The sequence below is a fragment of the Monodelphis domestica genome, chromosome 2 (assembly GCF_027887165.1).
Source record: "Monodelphis domestica isolate mMonDom1 chromosome 2, mMonDom1.pri, whole genome shotgun sequence".
Classification (NCBI taxonomy): Eukaryota; Metazoa; Chordata; class Mammalia; order Didelphimorphia; family Didelphidae; genus Monodelphis; species Monodelphis domestica.
Genome location: NC_077228.1, coordinates 505,474,429 through 505,496,830, shown reverse-complemented (window position 1 = coordinate 505,496,830; position 22,402 = coordinate 505,474,429). Strand labels below are relative to the sequence as shown.

Genomic DNA, 22,402 nt, shown 5'->3' with positions numbered 1-22,402 from the left:
AACTCTGGGAGAGAATCTTTTATTTTAAAATGTTAACTTTGGAATTTACATACATGCACATTTCGAAGTCATTTAATGGAAGAGTCAGCTTGTACCATCCAGAAAAGATTTTTCTGTTGGGGAAAAAAGTGTCAGATTCTAGTTGTTCACAAGGCTTCATGAATTAACCGAGTTTGGGGCCGGAGTGGGAATCAATGAGAAAAATGATCCTTCCCGTAATCTCTACAGCCATATAAAGGAATTCAGTTTAAAGTAACTGCTCATAAAGTATCCCGAATACAGTCCCAGTTCTTTCAGTGGTATGGAGCCTCTGCAAGACCATCATGTCATTAAGAATGCTCACTGGCAATGACGGAGCCTCCACCGAGTGATTTTAAGTCCAAGACTGACTGAAGGTGAATAAACAGAAGAAATCAATGACTGGCTTGAACTTCTCAGCTATGTAACTCGCTTGGCTTTAACAAATGCTGATTATACTCTGAATCAAATAACACATTACATTTAAAACACGGTACAAAATTTTAATGCAGCATTTATTCAGTTTCCCCAAACTACAGCCGTTGCCTGAAGACCTTTGGTTACATGAACACAACTCTCAAAATCACAATTAGTGGCTGAAAATTCCCCAAGGGAACTCCTTGTTTAATCAGAAAGTGCACTCAGTTACCTCTTTCTCATGAATAACCACAGAGGCCAGCTGTTGGCATATTCATCCCCCCCAAGATCAGGCCCTTCCTCTTTTGCACAGCCTCATACTTCCATTTCCTTTTAAAGCTCTCCTATACTTTTATTAACATGGTGATGTTTGTACCAACAGGCTTCCCTCAACATGGTTCATTCCCATTTAAAATGATTTCAATACTCAAAAGAATACAAGGTAAACAGGTCGCCTGCCCCACGCAGGGTACGTGACTCCTGTGTGTTCCACTTCAGGAGATAACAGAGCAGGAATGAGTGTCCGAGGGAGCCGTGAGGGTCAGTGCTATAGAAGAACTTGGGGAAAAAGGGAAGGGGCTGAACTTTCCATAATTCTGGGAAACAAGCACACAAAAGATGAGTGTTTTATACAAGTCTTTAATAAAAATATTCAACAAAAATATATAATCAGGCATTTTATGTAATGCATATTTTTAATATCTGCAGGTACAGATAAGGAACAGAAGGCAAAAGCAAGCACTGCTTCTCTTTGGCGATTCACCAATGTCACCCCCTGAAGAAACAATATGGCCGTGAGAAACAAACACCAGAATCTTCCAAAAAAGACACAGATGTCCCACGGCTACAGAAAAAACACTACGCGATCATACAGTAGATGGACTTCTCAAACCAACGGAGCAGGACACTTGAGACGATGCTCAAGGAACAAGCTGCTCTCCAAAGTTAAGGCCTGCAATTGCGCTGAGACAAGAAAACTCCCTGTTACTAGGCAGATCTCCTTGGCTCCATTCTCTACTCGTACATCACACTCAAGCGGCACCTCTCAGCCATTCCTAAAAAAAACAAAACTTTCCCACACAAAAAAGATTTCCCCGTCAGGCGTGAAGCCTGCCGCCCTCCCCCCACCAATACGCATTTGTACGGGGCAGTTTACCCTTCTGAAGTCAATGTCTGACCGTCTAACTCGCTGTCCCAGAATAAAACTTCCACTTTACAGCAAAAATACATACTGTGAGCGCTACGAAGCAATATATACACGACACTAAAACTCCAAAAAGCAATAATAATAATAATAATAGTAATAGTAACAAGACACGCGGCATCTAGCAGCTTACGTCTAAGTATGTACATGTTTTCACAGTTAGAGCTAAACCTTCCGGCTGGAGGTCTTCGGAGACAGTCTGAGAGTCTATAAATAACGTCGGAGCTCCACCTGATCCAAATGAAGTACAAGGAAGTAGCACATTAAATAAGTCTAAGCCTGTCCCGACAGAGGCTCGAAGCCCGTGACGGCTGGGGTGTGCGGAGAGCAGCTTCTGCCGGGCCGGCCAAGGGGGTGTTGCTACACCTGGTAGCAAAGAAACTCGACGAGCTTGGGAGGCACCGGCAGCCTCTGCACTTCCCAGGTGGACATCACTCTCCGCACGGACATGCGGCACAAATGCTGAAGGCTCGGGACGTGCTTTGGCGTGGGCCAGAAGTACACGCTGCCGTCGCTCGTCCTGGAGAGGAGACGAGAGCGCTCAGCCGGCCGCTCTCCCAGCCCGAGCCTCTGCTGCGGGGAGCCCCCCAACACGTGGCCACGGCCTGGAGGGAAGGCTCTCCAACAAAGCCAAAGAAGCCCCACTGCATGGCCTTCGCAGGGACCCCGCCCCCCGCGGCCCCCGCTTACCCTGCAGCCCCCCGCGGCCCCCGCTTACCCTGCAGCCCCCTGCGGCCCCCGCTTACCCTGCAGCCCCCGCTTACCCTGCAGCCCCCCGCGGCCCCCGCTTACCCTGCAGCCCTCCGCGGCCCCCGCTTACCCTGCAGCCCCCCGCGGCCCCCGCTTACCCTGCAGCCCCCCCCACTTACCCTGCAGCCCCCCGCGGCCCCCGCTTACCCTGCAGCCCTCCGCGGCCCCCGCTTACCCTGCAGCCCCCCGCAGCCCCCGCTTACCCTGCAGCTAAAACGCTGCCGTCGGTAGAGAAGGCGCAGCACAGACCGTTGCTCAGAGTGGCCACCTGGACGGGGAAATCCTCGTCGATCCTCCAGAACCGAACCATCCTGGGACAAACAGCACAGGCCGAGTCAGGGACTCGGGAACACACTGGCTTAGGGTGGATAAACTAGGAGACGGAGAAGGGCCGTGAAGAGGCCGGGCCTCCCTGGCCCAGCCCTCGCGCGTGCCCGGCACTGAGCAGACAGGCTGCTCGGGCGCGAAGGCGCCGACACCTGCCACTCCGCAGGAAGCCCTCCCAGCGGGGCCTCGTCGCTCAGCAAAAGAACAGGCAAACCCCTGGCCGGCTCGACGGCAGCCCCAGTGCAGAAAGGCTTTAAAGAGGGTCTCTTAACGGATGCTGGAAAGAAGGAAAGGGAACGGAAGCAAACACAACCAAAGCTGGCACTTACTTATCATCAGCCAGACTCGCAACATGCAGTCCATCGTGACTGAAAGACAAAGCTCGCACCCAGCCATCATTTGCTCCTCCAGCAAATATGGGTGTAGGAGGGGGAAACAGGTGCCTGCAGACAAACACAAGCCTTGAGGTGACACGTCTCTGAGAGGCCACAACTTCCCCCAAACTCAATTCATAAAGTGGAATTTCATATTTGCTGTTAAAAACAAGATTATGAAGCTTTGGCGAGAGGCCAAGCCAGGGACAACCAAACACGGCCCGTAATCACCACGCGGATACTCCTTTGGTCTAACTGGGTTTCAACACCAGGAGATTCCGACGTTTATTTCAACGATTCCTTCCTAATAAGCTGCCAATACCAGACAATGGGCTTCCCTCCAAAGATAACCGTGTCCAGAGGGAGACTGAGGTGATGGTCAAAGGCTGAGATCCAGACAGTAGACCAAAGGTCCCATTCAAATAATTTTTTAAAAATATCAGAATATATTCTCTTTTTGGTTCCCTAATCACTTTCAGAGTCAACCAAAACATTTATCAAGCATTTATTTTGTGCCATGAATTGTGCTTCTAAAAGTTAAACAGACTGGACAAAGAGGAAAGAACGAGACAATTCCCACCCTACCTACCCAAATTCCATCAGAACTGATCCAGTATGTGGGTCCCAGACATACACTCGAGTATCGTGTGATGCAGTAGCCAGTAATGCTCCATCAGGAGAGAACTCACAAGCTACAACATCATTGTGATGTCCTTCTAATTTCCGTATCATGGTGTATTTATCCATGTTCCAAAGGAAAACCTGAAATAAAAAAACAAATATTATAGCTTCCTTCGGATACACAGATGACAAAATCACACATCTTATCTAAAACTGCTAGATTTATTTAGAATTATATTAAATTAAGAAGTATAAATTACAAGTAATTAAAAGTATGCTCAGTGTCATAGTCAGGTAGATTAAAAATCAGTTTTAAAGTTAATTAAAGCAGACATGCAAATTCTATATCAAAAGTTTCTGTTAAATGTTAATTACAAAATATGCCTAAATATAAAGGCAATGTAATTTAACCACAAAGTTATATTGAATTCCATTTAAATGTATGTATATAAAAAATACTAGTTAACTAAATTTGACAGAAATAGTGTTAAATACTACAATTCCCCCTTCTTATTTTTTTTCCAAAAACTACCAAAATTTTAAAAAATATACAGACAGAAAATGTAATGTTAACAAATTGTTACTCCTTTGGCATCTCCCTTTGAGATAATCACTTGTTTACAATAGGCTTGGGTCACCAACGTGAGCCTAGAAAGAGAAACAGATACTGCAAGCAGAGAGAATTTTCTTTGGCAAACAATAAGGATGCTCAACCAAGTGACATTTCAATTTTACAGAAAGAGTAAAATCACAACATTTCTGTGACATGAGTTACCATCTTATTTTTTTAAACTTTAGCTATTATTCATTAATGAAATTTAAAGGACCAAAGTTACTACTTCAATGCAAGTGTCCATGGAATTTTAGATTATCAAACTGCAGCTTATAGACTGTGCAGAATAGCTTTAAATATCATTTTAAAATCTACTGTTCAGCCCAGTGGTATAGGAAAAGCCTTTAACTCCCAAGACTTATAGTAATAAACTCCTCTTGGAGTTAGGCACTCTTTTTAAACTAGCCCAAGTTTTCTGCACAGTTTTGGTTTTAATACAGGTATTTCAAACAAAGGAAAACAAGCACAAATTTTAAACTGAACCAAAGACTAATAAGGTAGTCTAGCCCCTTATATAAATCCAAAAATAGTTCAGAGAAACCGTAGGAAAGCCAATTCTGTTACATTAAATTGGTTTCACTATTCAGACCCCCAAGTTCCATAAAACTGGAAGACCAATTTACTTGGAGGAGGTCAGTGGGTTTCACTGTGGGGACATAAAAATAAAGGAAAAAAAAAGAAAGAAAGAGAAGCAGAAAGTGGACGCCGACCAGCACCTGCGTACGTACAGTACCCCTTGCAGCCGAATGCAAGGTTACTTCACCGTCCTATGGTAAAGGTCGCCCCCAGCCCGGTAGCCAGAGATGCCACTCTGCCCAGCTGGCACCATTGTGCGCCTGTGTGCGAGTGGTGCCAGCTTAACCTCAATCACACCAATATTGCTGCCACCACCTGTGACAGGGAAAGCAAGAAGCTTATGGAAAACACACAGCCTAAAACAGCAATGTCAACATCTCGATCTCTTCTCTCTATGATTTTAAAAAGACTAAACTGACTATTCTGCTTGAAACTTGCAACATTGGCAACTCCCCTTTTCCCCAACCTGTTGGCTATACAATGCATTTCACCAGCCTCCCAGCCCAGGCAGCTCTAAGTGCACAGACTACTCATCCCATTCCTTGGCCTTTTGTTAGCATTCTCCTCCAGCCCAGAAGCTAACACAGGCTCCTGGCATTCTGCACCAGCTCAGGGCTGGCCAGAGAGGCCCGAAGGGAACTCTCTTTAAGGGAGTTCTCAGAAGCGCACCTTTACCTGCGCGGCTTCCAAGTATGCTATGCAGGCCAGATGAGAGATATCAGAAGCCACCTACTCTCCCCCTACTTTAATTCACAACTTTTAATTTTAAAAGCCACTTTTTTCTGTTTTAAGTCCAGGACCAGCTAAGACTCACATTTAAAAAAAAACAGCACACTGGACAAGAAATAGAACAGAGAAGAAAATCATTAGCAAAGTGACATCTTAATTGAGCTAGCTCTTTTCTAAATAACATGGTACTTTTCTCAGTTTCTACAATAAACAGCTAAATGCAAAGACCCACCCTCCCTTCCCAACTCCCACTGGCTACCCGCCCATGGATAATTTACAGAACAGCTTTAGCTAAAATCAGCAAGTTCTCAATTCACAATTAACATCTCTACTGGTTTATTCCATTTCTTTCATGCAACTTTCTCCTCATTGTAAAACATTTAAGAATGACACCGAGCACAGCCTTGATGGGTTACTTAAGATTTCAAGTGATTGTGCACACATTAGGATAATCAATTCACAAGTCAATGTCCAGAACTGTGACACCTACTGCTTTACTGGCTCCAACCGAACACAGCATGGAAGAGTCAGGGGAGAAGGCACAGCTGTAAACCCAGTTCTGGTGTCCCCTCAAGACCTTCATCATGTTTCCTGAACAAAAAGAGCAGAATTACCAACAGTGCCCTCCCCTGATAGCAAGGAGAAAGATCCCCGAACCCGGGTTCAGCGTCTAAACCTTTCCCCACCCAGCAGGTTAAGGCATTATGCTCTTTCCTTTCTAGTTAAGGGCAGATCCTCTGTTTCAAAGAGTTCATGATCACTTGGCAATTTTGCTGAAACGGGACATAAAAAGATCACCGTTGGGGGAATCTGGTCTTCCCTAGACCTTCTTCAGCATATCTGGCCAGGCCGAGGGGCTGCCATGTGAAGGAATGTAAAAATAATGAAAACTAGCTCCGCAGAGTCTGTACTTGTGAGAATTCCAGGTTATGTCCCCACATCTGTAGAGGGAGTTGGAGGGAAGGGAAAGAGGTCTGGATGAATTCTAAAATCGTTTCCAACTCCAGAACCATGTTCCTACAATCCTCCTTACCCAAGCAACCATTCATTATTCACAGGCATTCCCAGGCTGATCTTTTGGCTTCTCCTACCATAACTATAGCAGGCCACAGCCAATTTCATATTACAAATGAAAATCAATTCCCTAAAGTTGAGTCTTTTGCTTGCTACCCTCTAAGGGCTCCCACGTCAGCAGCAGCTGACATTTTAAGCCGCTGTGTATCTTTAGAAACTGGGCTATGAATCTTTAGCATCAGGCAGAGAACACAGATCCGTCTTCATGCCCTGCTGAGGATGTTGGGTAGATAGATGATGGCATGCTTAGAGGACCTCAAACCCATCTCTGGTTCTCACAAGAGCAACCTTCAAAGTTTACAGTGCCTGGAGTTTATAGTAGTTAAAACCCCTTCTTCTACAAGAAACCTTTCCCATCCCTCTCAATTCTAGTGCTTTCCCTCTCTTAATTAATTCCTATTTATCCTGTATATGGGCTATATATACATATCTGTTTGCATGTTGTGTCCCTCATTAGATTGTGAACAGGGCAGGGACTGCCTTTTGTCTCTTAACTGTTTATTGACTACCTCAAATACTATAGATGGGAAGGAAGATCTAAAAATAGAACTTTCTCTGAAATTATACTTTCATATTTTTTTCAGTAACATATTCAGTACTTCCCCCCAAAATAAGGTTTATACCATTGCTTAAAATCCATGTCCTAAATTATCAAATGGAAACAGCTGTTTATTTTATGTACTACTTAATTTTTGTTAAGCTGCACCTGCTAGTTGCTTTGGGGTTCACAGAACTTTTTACTAAACAAAAGCAGAAGAGAAAGCAGATGCTTCTTTGTTTAGACCAAAACCTGAAATGGGTCCAGGTTCTGTGGGCCAGGCTCAAGACTTCCAAATATCAGACTGTCTACTTAACCGATCATTTTGTTGGTCCTTACAGAAAATTTCAAGAATTAAAAAAAAAAAGATTTTATTTTATACCATGTTTTCTAAGTCAGAGAGATCCTATGCTATCAAATACTGAAGAAGAGGACAAAAGACATTTGTAGTGCAAGCAGCTCACTCACAACTGATGCTGGTTTTCTTAACCTCACAGAGAAAGGTTCTTGCTTATTTACCATCATCTTTCAGGTCCCACACTCGTAGAGTTTTGTCTCTTGAAGCTGACACTAGAATCAGACTTCCATCTGGAGCAAAAGTTAAATCTCTGACCACATCTGTATGATCCATTAGATTCAGGAGGAGTTTTCCTAAGAAGAAATGAAAATACAAAAAAAAATGTGATTAGCATTAGTTTAATTTTCAAATCTAATTCATAATATTTTCTCAAAAGAGTAGTTCCTCTGAGGAGCTAAAAGCATAGGGATGACAAAGTTCAGTCTCTAAGTAAATAACAAAGAGTTCTCATGGTATCCTTAGGATCTATCTATCACTGGATTAATTGGGCTGGGTTTTGCATTCGCTTTTTTTGGGAAAAGCCCTTATTTACAAGTCAGCCAGTCTTAGACCCAATTTTTCTTTCAGATAAAACTTTAAATTGTTAAAAATGAATAAATAGCAAGGAAGAATTGGGGGAAGGAAAAAGTTTCAAGTGTATCACACAGATTCAATTTATGTAAATGTATGCAAAAAAACACACAAATTCATCATTAAACTATTTCCAGCATGTCTGAGGACCTTTAAGTCAAGTTGTTCTATGCACTAGAATGTGTGCTAATATAGATGTCTAATGACTCAAAAGCATGGTAACTCCTCATATTTAAAAGGAAAAGACTATAGCTTTGTGGATGAAGAGCTGGCCAAGGCAGCAGGAAAGCCTGAATTCCAGTTCTCCCAACACAAACTAAGTGACCCTGGGCAAGTCACCGGCCTCAGGGGCTGGGGCAATAACACAGACTGTCATTTTCTCTGCAAGCTCTTCTCTTCAGAATCTTGAAGCTGTCCATCCTCACCCAGCTCCTTCTACTATGAAATCGCAGGCTCATTACAACCTCCTCCCCACATTCACCCAGCTCCAACAAAAACCTGCAAACTAAAAGGACACAAATATTTCTGTCTAATTACAAATGAGGATGTTGCCAATATCTGACCAGGGTAGCATCCTTTTCTTATAAAACCTATTCATGTGTCATTTGATTTGATTTTTAAGGACCCAATGATTTGGCTATCCCACATAATAGCTAGTCTTTTTTTTTTTTTAATTCTCATTTAAAAAGGAAAATGTCAAAATTCTTTCCTGAATTACAATTATTCATGTTTTTTTATTAACCGAAATAAAGAATTTAGCTTCTTGACCTCACGGGTTAAAACTCCAGCTAAATTATCACCTAAAACTTTGAAAGGTTAATAATTGATGAAATCAGGAGGCTTGCCTTGAAAACTTCACTGTTTATCCAACCACTAGCAACATGGTTATTTGAAACAGTAAACTAAATTACTAGTTGGGAAGAAATAATTAACTAACTGCCCCCTAAATGTCCTCTCTTCGAATGACGTCTATTTAAAGAGTAGTCAAACAGATGGGGAAGGTTATAGAGTTACGCTAAAATATATATATGTATATATATATATTTTTTTTAAATGGATAGCATTCAAAATTTTTAGTAACAACTTAGCAAAACAAACTTTCAACAGCTGTTATAGGACGTACTTTGTGAACTCAATTCTTTCTGAACCATCAAACTCAACTTAGCAAGACACTGTAGAAATCAATTACAGACAAATTTAAAGGATAGCTCTGATTTTAAATATGCTCCTCTTCTTAAAATCATCCACCTAAAGTCTGTGAAAAACCCACCAGATCCGATTTTTTTTTTAAAACCCTTAGCTTCCGTCTTGGAATTTATTGGTTCCAAGGCAGAAGAATGGTAAGGGCTAGGCAATGGGAGCCAAGTGACTTGCCCAGGGTCACACAGCTGGGAAGTGTCTGAGGATAGATTTGAACCCAGGACCTCCCATCTCTAGGCCTGACTCTCAATCCACTGAGCTACCCAACTGCCCCCAAGATCGATTTTTTAAAAAGATGATGATGGGCCTTTTTGGGGGGAAGGATCTGTACCTGTGTAGACATCCCATATTTTGATTCGTCCATTGCTTAAGCCAGTGGCCAGGAGGAGCTGATCCTGACCAAATTTGAACCGATGCCATTCTATATTCACACAGCGGCTCTGTTTTTCAGGGACTGACGACCCAAAGGCAAGGCTCCACACAATGTCTCCACAGTCTATGACATGCTCACAAGGCTTGTTCTTTGAAACGCCATCACTGTTTTGTCTGGAAAGTCTTGAATTACTTGAGTTAGTGACATTCTTGGTGCCATCCAAGAGGCTTTTAAAAAAAGAGAGGGAGAGAGAGACGCGTTTGATTTATTCTGGATTTAAGGACACCCTGGGACACAAATGACTTAAAACTTGAATTCCAAAATATGCTTTCTGAATGTAGTAAACTCAAACTTGATTACAACGGCAATAAACAAAACCAGAACTTGAATCATTCTATTCTTATTTATAGACGAAGGAACAAAAATCATTTCTATCTAGGTCACTGGGATGCTATTGTATAAATCCAAGGCACTAAACAAAGCCTCCAGTGGTCATAAAGAACAAACACAAATTAAACAATAATTGGTTTACAATTTTCTCTCACTGTCCAAGATTTTTAACTAGGATTAACTGAGCCTCATCCCTCAATTAATCCAAAATGCTGCCCTTCCACACACCATCCTGTGATTCTACTTTAAAGAATGAGGCAAATGACCAAAAAAAGTGCCAAATAATTAATTATTAACTATAAAAAAAGACAAATCCACCCCCCCAAGCCAAGCTCCCCCACTTACATACATTCCTTAAAAGCACACCTTCAGTCTCATTTTCTCATACTTTCTCAGTCAGGGTGTAAAATAAAAAACAAAACTCTCTGGAATAAGAATTAACGTTCTTTTGTTGTTGCTCAGTCATGTCTGGCTCTTTGGTGACCCCATTTGGGGTCTTCTTGACAAAGATCCTGGAGAGATTTGCCATTTCCTTCTCAAATTTATTTTACAGATGAGGAAACGGAGGCAGAGTTGAGTAACTTGCCCAGAGGACCACAGCTAATACGTGTTTCTGGTTAGATTTAAATTCAAGAAGGTGAGTCCTGCTGACTCCAGGCTTGGTGCTCTATCTCCTGGGCCACTTAGCTGGACGACCCTAAGGCTCTCGTGGGCCACTTAGCTGGGCGACCCTAAGGTTCTCCTGGGCCACTTAGCTGGGCGACCCTAAGGCTCTCGTGGGCCACTCAGCTGGGCGACCCTAAGGCTCTCGTGGGCCACTCAGCTGGGCGACCCTAAGGCTCTCGTGGGCCACTCAGCTGGGCGACCCTAAGGTTCTATGGTCTCCTCAATCAAAGAAGACCTCAATGGCGTCGTGTGTGCCCACACTGGAGGAGGTGCTGGGGCACAAAATAACACAATCCGTGCTCCCAAGGAGCTTACAACAGAGGACGAGGAGTGGGTCAGGTGTGAGGAGGAGAGGAGGCCAGTGTGCTGGGCCGCAGAGCGGGAGAGGAGTGATCTAGCGTGTAAAGGGCTTTCAAAGCTCAAGAGACGGGTTGATAGTGTAGCCTGGGTGCAAAAGGAAGCCAGCGGTCAGATCTGCGGAGACTGCTGCAACAGTCTTGGTGAGAAACAGCAGTCTGAACCAGGTGGAGGCGGCGGGGTGGATGGAGGGGAGACGTGGGAAGGCAGAAATGGCAAGACCTGTGTGGGGTGAGGGTGCAGGACCACACTGAGGGAACAGACCTGGGAAGGCTGGCAGGGGGGGGAACGGAGGGGTAAAGAGGGCCTGGAGCTGGGCACGTCTGTGGGACGTCCTAGGAAACGTCCACTAGACAACTGGTAACGTGGCACGGAAAGTCGGGATAGAGAGAATGCGAGTCATCACTGGGGAGAGGACGCTGAAGTCCTTCCCGGCTGACTGGTTCACCGACTAAGCGCAGAGAAGAGGTCCCAGGAAGCCCAGTCAAACAAGAGGCTTTCCCAGACTGGGTTTTTAAATGGCTTTTAAATGACTTGTGCCTGCACTGGGTAAGAGCAAGAACCACAAGGGATCAATCACGAGAGAATACGTCGTGAGTTGAGACCAAGCACGCTTGTACAAAGGGCTAGACTGGCCCTGTTGGGCCTCCCTTTTAGGTCACAACACAACCCTGGCCCTCCTCCACCTGGCAGGCGACCCATGTCCTCCAGAAGGAGACAAAGCGCAAGATGCAGTACCAAATCAAAGTGTCTTACAAGTTCTTCAGGCACCGGGACCAGGGAACCAGCTTTACTGTGCGATGTCCTTGAGACCAGGCAAAGTAAGAGCCGTCAGGAGCAAAGGCGACTGTCCAGTTCTCATGGCCACATTTCTTGTCAAAGGGAGCTGCTGGGGCCAAAAGTTCTCCGATGGTGCGGGATCTCACTAGAGAGAAGAAGAGAGGGGCCAATGGCCCGATTCAGCGCTCACACGAGAACGTCTGGGCCGGGCACTTCTGACTCCTTGGCTACTGAACCCCAAACAAGGCCTCACCACCTACTCCTCGCCAAAAGCCAATCTCTTAAATCTCCAAAGTACACATTTGTAACACTGAGAAACTTCTCGGGCATGATGTCATATGACTCTTGTTCAAGTCAAAGATCCAAGACCTGCTGACTCTCATTGCTGTAAGTTATCAAATCTAAAACAGAAAAAGATAAGCTGTTTACTATTCAGGGCAAATGACTAAATAGTATTTTCAGTATTTCAGCCATTCAGAATGTTCAGATTTTTCAATGTACGTAACTTCCTTGGGAGCAAGAACTGTTTCTGTTGGCTTCTGTTAACAATGCTTTCACTTAATGTTTCATTGGATGAAAAAATGAGGTGCAATAATACAGCTTCATTTAAACACAGAGTGGTGATTCCCATGGAGCTCTGGGGCACCTTCCCTTTGCTCCTCACCAAATCAACCTTAAGAGGCAGGCGGGAGAGTAGGACTCCCCTCAAAGGCTCGGGGCCACACATCAGTCCACTACTCTGGCCCCGGCACGGCTGCCTGCTCACAGGAGAGGGACCCGGAGCACTACAGACCCCTGGAGGAACCACGGCCAATTTGAGGGCAGGGCGTCCCCCCTTCCTGCACCTTCTCTATCTAGTGCGGAGATCTCTTTGGGCTCAGGTGAACCTGCCTGGAAAGTCCCCTTTCATCGGCACCGCGTTCTGTGCCCCTCTTTCCCTCCCAGGCGGAGCTTCGAATCCTTTCATTCCGTGAGGGGACAGGCAGATACTTTCCGTCACAAACTCCTCCGGAGCCCCAAGTTCTACTCCTGGGGGTCTCGAAGTCTCAAAACGAGGAATTCATCTACACGGACAGGTCAGCTAACTCTAAACCTCTCAACTTCCAAGGCAGAAATCCAACTTTCACTGCCCGTCTCACAGGGATGTCAAGATATAAAACTGCTATGCATGATACCCTCCTCGGTCCCTTCTAACACGGATTCTATGAAGCTCCATCAAAAGGGACTCTATGACATGTAGAACAAATGACAAGATCCTGAAATACGTAGGTCTAAAGTACAGTGCCCACAGCTTCAATTTAAGCTTTAAGAGCTTAAATGTGAGGGGGCAGCTGGGTGGCTCAATGAATTGAGAGCCAGGCCTAGAGACAGGAGTCCTGGGTTCAAATCTGGCCTCAGACACTTCCCAGCTGGGTGACCCTGGACAAATCACTTGACCCCCATTGCCTAGCCCTGACCACTCTTCTGCTTTGGAACCAATTCATAGTATTGTATGGAATGATGGAAGGTGAGGGTTAAAAAAAAAGAGAGAAAGAGCTTAAACATGCACTAAGAATTCAGGGACATCCTGTCTATCCTTTCATTTCGCATCCTCACCCAAAGTTATTAGGTTTGAATATAATCTGTAAGCTATAAAATGTCCACAGGATTTTTAGATCCTACGGAAACCACATTTTAAAACTCACAACTCCATCTGACAAGTAACAGTGGAACCTAGACATCCCTTTATAACCTCAAACAAGAACAAGGCAATCTTGTAACGAATATATCATCTTCAATACGTCCAGGATCTTTTGTCTTGATGTTTCTAGACTTGGAGTCTTTACTTACACTCTTGGAGGAGGGTCCTCTGCACCTTTCCTGAATAACAAATGACTTAGCCATTAAAGAGCCCTGGAAGGGAATCAGGAAAGGAAGCCCTCTCTGTCACTGATAAGATCTTGACCTTAGTGGCTCCCTTGCTAGGCCTCATCTGCAAAATGGGGGCATTGATAATACCAGCCCCGATGCCTTAGAGTCGTTGAGTAAGGATATAAGAACAAATAAGTGTTACTTTAAAAAAAAAGTTATCATCACAGCACCAAACAAAGGCAAGATCTTTTCCAAATGAATTCTGGGTACTCTACAAAAACATAACTCAAGGTTCATCAATAAAGTGCTTCAAAAACTAAAAATGGATTAAATGTTTGCTGGTTTGAACAAATATCTACTACTTCATCGTCCATGTGGCCATTTTTAGTCCTCTTCTGAGGATGATTAATTTTTAACGATTTCTATTTTACTGGGGCAGCCTTGCCAAGACAATATACTGGAGGGGTTTGGTATTTCCTTCTCAAACTTATTTTGCAGAGGAGGGAAACAGGGTGAAGTGACTTGCCCAGGATCACCCGGGTAGGAAGGGTCGGAGGTCAGATTTGAACCGGGGAAGAAGGCTTCCTCAGTCCTAGCTCAGTGCTCTGGGCACGATGGCACCGCCTAGCGGTACACATGCATTAATACACACTCCAGCAAAAATGTGACCCGGTTGGCCATCCTGCTCATTAACAAAGAAACCTCGAGCGAGGGGCCACAAGCTACTGATGAATGTCATCAGCAAAAAAGTGGAGCATTCATTTTCTCGACCTGGTTCACAAGACTTCTCATCCCCCAAATTTGTACAACCGTACAAGCAGCATTTCGTCACAATGAAAGCTCATTCTAGAACTTTAGACAAGTTCCCTGAAAGAATTCTATAGACTCCAAGGTTCATTAGAGAATTCAAAGGGATTTATCCTACAAGCCAGACCCTAGAGAGGAGAAAGGGCAATGGGTATGTAATAAGGGGCCTGCAAGCCTGGTTCCTGGTCCAAAGGCAGCAGAGTAATCTTTGCTATTAACTGGCCCTTTCTGAGTCCCGAATTTTTTATAACTGCACATAGTAGGTGCTCAACTAGTATTTTTTGACTGGAAGTCTAAAAAAGATGCACAAAAGTAAGGAAATAAGGGATCTTCACCTTAAAAATCTTTCATCTAGTTTAAATGTGAATTACTGGGTGGGACGCTTCCCCTCTGAGCCAATTCAGTATTGAGCCTATGATGAAATTTTAAATTTAATTAAACTTAAATTAAAAAAGAATATATTTAATTTAAATTAAAAATCAATTTAAAAATTAAAAAAAGAACTTGCTAAAACGGTTGTAAGATGAAAGCATTAAATGTAGGTTAATAAACGAAATATTTAAAATATCAACAGGGGAAAGGCATGCCTAACTTGCCACCTAATTTCTAAGAGAACAAAGCCCAGGAGGATGCTGTAGGGAAGGCTGTGCCTAGATGCCAGGTTCTCCCAAACACTGAATAAAGAATTTTCTGGCTGCTCCCACTCCTCTAGAGGCGGCACTGCTGCCTTCCGGTGCCTGGAAGGTCTAGGATTGCTCAAACAATTAACTACGCTGGTCTCCCTGCTTCCCGTCCAGTTGGAACACCCTTCTTCGTCACCCCAGCTCATTTTAGGGGCAGTGAGCTCATTCTCCAGCTCTATCTTTGAAGGCCGGTTACGTTAGTCCAGGAAACCAGATTAAGAGAAATCCTTTCAAATACACACACAGAACCCGAAGGTCTGGGGTAACGGGCAGCTAAACCATCCATTCCTTCTGGAAGGTTTGCTACTAAAGCAGATAATGGGCAGCTTTCCTACAGTTCAATAATTCCATGTGAACAGCCTTTCTCCTCCAGCCACTGCAGTCCCAGCCACCCAGCCCTTCCCACTCAATACGTGTTTGAAGAGCAATTCCAGTGGGAGAAGAGTCTCCTCCCCTGAACGCTGCTCACCACCACCCCCCCTCCTCCACAGCCCCCATCATTCCAAGCCACCTTCTTCAATCCCACTTAATCTGGGGCTGGGGCCAATTTCAGCTACTTCCTTGTCCAGCACCTCCTCCCACTCAATTCGGGGCCTGCTCCCCTTTCTTTCTCCCACCCCCCAGCTTTCCTTCTGAATAAGAAATCAATCTATCATATTGCTTGCCTTTTCACTGGGTGGGGGAGGGAAGGAGAACACAGTATAGCTGAATTTGAAAAAATTAACGTTAAAAATAAATAAAAGGGTTTTTTCAATGGAAAGAAAAATCAATCCCACAAGGAAGAGCATACACTCCCTCCCTTAAACTGGACTAGAGCACGGGTTTCAAAGGGCTTTAAGGATGGGTGAAGCAGGCTTTGGAGGACAAGACTGGGGAGTTAAAGAGTCCATCCAGCCCCCTCCCTCCCCTCTCCAAGCCCCAGTTCTCTTTTCTGCCTTTTCCGAAGGGCCCAAGGTGTGCCCCTGTGCACCGGGTGAAGTGGGACTGCAAGAGACACCCCAAACTTGCCAGAGAGTTCCTCTATCCCAGTGCAAAGACACCAGCATCCCTGCGACGCCACGCGCCGGCTCTGCGGCTGTTCCGAACCTATCCAAGCAGCCGCCACCGCAGAGCTACAACGTAGCAATCTAGCAGGGTTACAAAGTAGAAAGCGTTTCCCGGCGCCACTGCCGCGCGTGCCTGCTGATGCCCTGAGACCCTTCCAAGTCTCGGTGACATTTAGTAGGCGCCAGCTGCATGCGCTGGGAACCAAGGACAAAAGCGGACCCCGCCCTCCTAGTTTCTATACTGAGGAGAGGTCGAACGCACCACCCACTCCCGCCCTCGGCCCCGGCTTCCTCACCGATCTCTTTCTCGTTGACCCTCGGGGGAAAGCTGGCCATCTATGGGACACCGCCTGAGTCCGGGGCGCGGGCACTCACACACTCACTCACACACGTCGGGGGCGCGCGGGGCGGGAGCGCGCTAGGGGCGTGACGGGGCGCGGGTCCCTCCGGGGTCCCGGGAAGGGAAGAACGTCAGGAAGGGACGTAAAGACAGGGAAAGGGGAAATGTCGCTGCGGCTCTGGCCGATGGCTCTGGGGCAGGACTGCAATGCCTGGGACGCAGAAAGGGAGCCCGGCACAGACAAAAGGCTTCGAGTCCCCGATGGCACCAGAGCGACGAAAGGACGCTTCCAACTCGGCAGACGGCAAATTAGACACTGGAAGCAAAATGGCGGCCGGGCTAGGGTGTAGCGAGGCGGGGCAGGGGCGGGGTCTGATGACGACAGGGGCCGCGGCCACGCCTCCTGGGGGGAGAGAGAAAGAGAGAGGGTGCGAGAAAGGGAAGAGTAGGGGAGGGAGGACGGGTGGAACGTGACCGGACGGCTCCCCTCAGGCTCCGCCCTCTCCCCTTCCCCGCCTCCTGCCCATGCGCAGGAGACCCGAGGCGTGGTCTGGCTGGAGCCAAATAATGGACAAACCTGGGGAGGAGACGGAATTGGGTGAGAAGAGCAGTGCAAAGAAGAAAGAACTTGGCAAAGAGTTAGATAGTGGACAGCTAGGTGGTTCAGTGGATTGAGAACCAGGTCCCGAGTCCTGGGTTCAAATTTGGCTTCACACACTTCCTGTGTGACCTTGGGCAAGTCACAACCCCCACTGCCTAGCCTTTACCTCACATTACTGATTCTAAGATAAAAGTAAGGGTTTAAAAAAGTTAATGAGAGCGAGTAATATTAATATTGTTACTACTTAATAGTAAAATAAGCAATACCTCTTCATTCAAGTGCCTTCCGTCGGTTCATTAGCATCCATTTATCTCGGGTATAAACTTGCTTTGTATCTGCCTCCCCCATTAGATTGTAAAAGTTAGGGCAGGAACCAACTTTTGCTTCTTTTTGTTTCTCCAGTAACGCAGTGCCTGGCACTTTTTTAATTTATTGTTCAGTCGTTTCAGTGATGGTTAATTTTCCACGACCATTTGGGGTTTTCTGGGCAAAGATCCTACAGAGGTTTGCCATTTTACAGATGAGGGAACTGAGGCAAACGGGGTGAAGGGACTTGTCCAGGGACACACAACTAGTAACAGTCTTGCCTTGGAGGCTGAACTCAAGGGTTCTTCACTTTTCTTGTGACCCCAACCCCTTGGACAGCAGTCTAAGGACCCCTTCTCAGAACGATGTCGTGAAATGTATAAAATAAAATGCATAGGATAGCAAAGGAAACTAGTTAGTCATATCCAGTGGAATTGCGGATCGGAACGGAAAGGGGGGCGCGAGGGAGGACTAGAATATGATTTTTGTAACCAAGGAATAATGTTTGAAATTGACCAAATAAAATTTAAAAAAAAAAGGAAACTAGTTACAATGAAATAGTTATCCATTTTTTTTTTTTAAGTTTATGGACACCATATTAAGAATCCCAATCTGTCCCCGCAAAATTCCAATCACTTGTACTACCCTATAAAATGTATTTCTTCTTCATGAAAATATCAGGTTCACAGATGATAGCTTATTAAGGAAGTTTCTCTGTACTCTCTAGGTATCCCAGTGTGGGGACCTGGAGTCAGGAAGACCTGAGTTCAAATTTGATCCCTGATAGGTATTAGCTGTCACTTAGTAGCTGCGTGTGATGCTTGATAAATTAATTCACCCTTGGGAGCTTCAGCTTTCTGTTCCATAATAGCACCTACTTTCCAGAGTTGTGAAAATCAAAGGAGAAAACTCACATAATATTTTGAAAACCTTTATTATTCAGCACCATAGTTCTATACTACTTTTCTCACTTTCTGATTTGAGGTTGGGAAAACCTCTTTTTGGAAAAGAAAAAAAATCTTAATTTTTATAACCCAAAGGGATCTTAAAAAAAAAAACAAAAAACCCTACTAGAATGCAGATGAACACACCTGACTTATAACTTGTTTATGTGTCTGGGACTTTTGTACTTAAAAGATCATTCACTTACAAAAATGAATAATACGGACATATGTTTTCTTTGGTAATATACATATAACCCAGAATGAATCGCTCATCAGCTCTGGGAGAGGGGAGGTGTGTAATTTTCATTAAATCTATTATTTAAAGAAGAAAAAGTTTGTTTGAGAAAATTTTCAGGAAAAGAAGCTCCCTGACTCCTTGAATCAAAAATGTACCATAAAGAAACCTCCACTGCATCAGAAGATACAGGATGTAATTGATTGAACTGAAGGAGTTGAACACATTTATTCTGAATGGAAACTCTTATGCCAAAGGGGATTGCCCCCAATTGATTTTTTGTCAATGTGTCTAGTAAACATTGGTTTTGCGCTCTCTCTCTCTGTCTCTCTCTCTCTCTCTGTCTCTCTCTGTCTCTCTCTCTCTCTCTGTCTCTCTCTGTCTCTCTCTCTCTCTCTCTCTCTCTCTGTCTGTCTGTCTCTCTCTCTGTGTCTCTCTCTCTTTCTGTCTCTCTCTCTCTCTCTCTGTCTCTGTCTGTCTCTCTGTCTCTCTGTCTCTCTCTCTCTCTCTCTTATTTCCTTCTTATCTCTAATTATTGTAGTTTCCTCTTAGAAGGTGCAATATTATATGCACCTGCAGTTAGAAGATCTTTAGAGGTATAAACTGGTTATGTTAAATGATCCATTGGGGATTGTGAAAATAGGATTGACTCTCCCCTTATCTACTTTTAAATTTGATCAATCAAAAGTGAAGACACCCTTACTTAACAATATGTAGGGGAGGTTCACAAACCACTTACTAAAGTGAGTAACACCTCCAGAAGTGACTGACTGCCCCTTGGGCAGTGCTAAGCAAATTTAAACACTGCCATTGGTCCCTGTAAAGTGGAGGAAGGGACAGGAAGTGATGTAAAAAAGGACTATAAAAGATGATGAACTTCCTGTCCAAGAGGTCTTCGGCCTGAATCTTCAGTGTTAAGGACCTGGGGCTAGTGACTTGAACTGCTTCTGATAAGACTGGGAGACTGATTAAATATAGGGGTGACTGAGAAGGAGTAGAGAATGACTCTGAGTTCAGTGGACTAGCACTCAGCTCAAAGGAGCCTGGAAGGCTTTGAGGTGAGAGGGAAATCACCTTCTAGCCCAGCTCCTAGGAAAAAGACTCAGCTTAACTTCTCCAACTCCACTTCAACAATAATAGTCAATACACAGAGTGAAATGAAAGAATGAGAATCCCAAGGAAAGGAATTCTTTGAAGGGTCTTCTCCAGTTTTCGGAGGTCTTCCTCTATTCCAGACACTTCCTTCCCCTACAAATCACACACACACACACACACACACACACACACACACACACACACACACACACACACCTTCATCCTTGCAACACCATCTTCTTCCTCTTGCCTTCTCCAGTTCATTGGTCCACCTGCTCCTGTTACTGTGAGGTGGGCCAACCCAAGGCTCACAGGATCCATCACCCCTTATCCTGAGGTTGGGCCTCAAGGGAGAACCTTGAACAATCTAATCCTTCCCTCCTTCCACAGACCTCTCTCTTACTACTAATACTCTGCCTGACCTCTTCCATAGTTAACGTACTTCTTTGTTCTTCAGACTTCAGTCATGTATGACTATTATCCTCATTTTATAGTTGAGTAAATTAAGACTCTTCCTCACTCCATTTGGGGTTTTCTTGAGGAAACTGAGGCAAATAGGGTTAAATGACTTGCCCGAGGTACATAGCTAGTGTCTGAGGCTAGATTTGAACTTGGGAAGATGAATCTTCCTGACTCTAGGTCTAGTGCTGTATCCACTGAGCCACCTAGCTGTCCCAGCATACTGCTATCCTCTTGTATTCCCCCCACCTAAGTAATTCTAAATCTCTAGTTACTGTAAAGGCCAGATGACAAGGAGTTAAAATTAAAGGGTTGGACTAAATTTATCAGGAATTAGTTAATTCCAAATTATTTTTTAGCAATTTATAAAATATAGAAAGAGTGAAAGTAGAGAAATGAGAAAGAGGGCAGAGTAATCAATCTAGCTAGACTATTTGCTCAAGCCCTGGTTTTACTTTGGCAGGGCTCCAGAAGCCCCAGCCAGAGGGCCTAGGAGTCAATTAAACAAGGGTTTTAGCAATGGCTAGTACCTCTCAGAACAAGACACAGAAAGGAGTCAGCCTTTCTCACTCACCCACGTGGTAGTCCTAATAGAAGCAGTCCTCAGCCAGAGCTCCTCCACAGTCAAGTTGAAGGCACAAGAACCTGTCACAGGAAGTTCTTGGCATTTTTAAAGACTTTCCTTTTCATCACTTCCTGTGCCTTCCTTCCATTTTACATGGACCAATTACAGCTAAAGCTTTGCTTAGGACTGCCCAGGGGACAGTCAGTGGGTTCTGATTTGTCACTCACTTTCACAGTGTGGGTCACAGACCTCTCCCCCACTTCAGGATAAGTGGGGTGTATGCACTTCCGGTGATTAAATCTAAAAATGGGCAGGGGAGAGTTAATCTCATCTTTACATTACTAATAAACCAGTTCATTACCTAATTTAATCTCCCCTTCTACCCCAACTCCTGCCCTTATGCTAAGGGAATTCAACTTACTTATTTATAGTCCCTCAAATATTCTTTTTTTTTTTTAAATAAAACCCTTACCTTCTGTCTTGGAGTCAATACTGTGTATTGGTTCCAAGGCAGAAGAGTGGTAAGGGTTAGGCAATGGGAGTGAAGTGACTTGCCCAGGGTCACACATCTAGGAAGTGTCTGAGGCCAAATTTGAACCCAGGACCTCCCATCTCTGGGCCTGGCTCTCAATCCACTAAGATACCCAGCTGCACCCCCCTCAAATATTCTAATGTCTCCGTTCCTCAATTTATTCAAATCCTGTGCCCTACTCTTCCTCTCTACCTCATAAGCATGTATTAACAGCCCCCCCAAAAGCCAAACTCCCCAGACTCTATTATCCAAGTGACATCAAAGTACTCACATTTTAACAAGGGAGACAATATAATATGCAAATAATTCTGGATAAACAGAATAAATGGAAGGTAATCTGAAAGGGAAGGCATTCGTTTTGGAGGAAGGAAGCAGGAAAGTCTTCTTGCAAAAGGTGGGTTTTGGGCTGGTACTAGAAGGGAGAATCTCCCAGGGACGGAGGTAAGAGATGGAGTCTTGTGCCAAAGGGTGGTTTAAGAAGGAATGGGGGGGGGGGGCACTGATGGGTCAGTATAGCCAGATCCTAGAATGCATGGAAGAAATAAAGTATAAAACGTGTTAAGTGGTCAGACCTGGTAGGAAAATCACTTTGTCAGCTGAGTGATGGATGAATTGGCATGAGGAAAGCCTCAAGGCCAGAGAACAACGAGGAGGTTATTGCAATACTCTAAGCAGGAGATGATGAGCCCCTGTATGAAGAAGGAGAATGAATTGACAGAAATTCTAATGAGGAACAAAGGGGACGATCTGAGAAAGCGTTAGGAAACTTGGCTTGTTCTTTAGATTTCGTTGGTGTAGGTAACTTTGGGGAGAACATCAACCCTTCCATTTTACAGATGAGGAAGCTTAGGGCCAAGGAGATCAAATCCATCAATCAACATTTATTATGTGCTATTGTGTGCCTGGCACACAATAGTGCCCAAGTGCTAGAAGGAAGTAAATTGATACCTGCCCAGCAACTGAGAGTTTAACAGAGCTGCTTAGAGAATTTAATGTAAAATGA

The 22,402-nt window shown here is 44.6% G+C and overlaps 1 protein-coding gene across 1 annotated transcript; it reads right to left on the bottom strand.

Annotated features, from left to right (window-relative positions):
* Positions 1–1,054: 1,054 nt before the first annotated feature.
* On the bottom strand, positions 1,055–16,990 carry WSB1 (WD repeat and SOCS box containing 1). Its single transcript, XM_056819496.1, has 9 exons — positions 16,619–16,990; positions 11,912–12,080; positions 9,701–9,969; positions 7,761–7,892; positions 6,120–6,220; positions 3,680–3,852; positions 3,046–3,159; positions 2,593–2,700; positions 1,055–2,159 (listed from the first exon to the last, which is right to left on the bottom strand). Exons 1-9 carry the CDS (start codon positions 16,656–16,658, stop codon positions 2,000–2,002), a joined length of 1,266 nt encoding a protein of 421 aa, XP_056675474.1. The 5' UTR covers positions 16,659–16,990; the 3' UTR covers positions 1,055–1,999.
* Positions 16,991–22,402: the final 5,412 nt, after the last annotated feature.

Bases quoted from the DNA above. Each gene is read 5' to 3' on its own strand.
- WSB1 (XM_056819496.1), bottom strand. From the start codon at position 16,658: ATGGCCAGCTTTCCCCCGAGGGTCAACGAGAAAGAGATCG. The intron at 7,893-9,700 runs GTACAGATCCTT...ATTTCTTCTTAG, and splicing joins AATATGGGATGTCTACACAG to GAAAACTCCTCCTGAATCTA. The intron at 2,701-3,045 runs GTAAGTGCCAGC...TGTTTGTCCCAG, and splicing joins GCGAGTCTGGCTGATGATAA to GATGGTTCGGTTCTGGAGGA.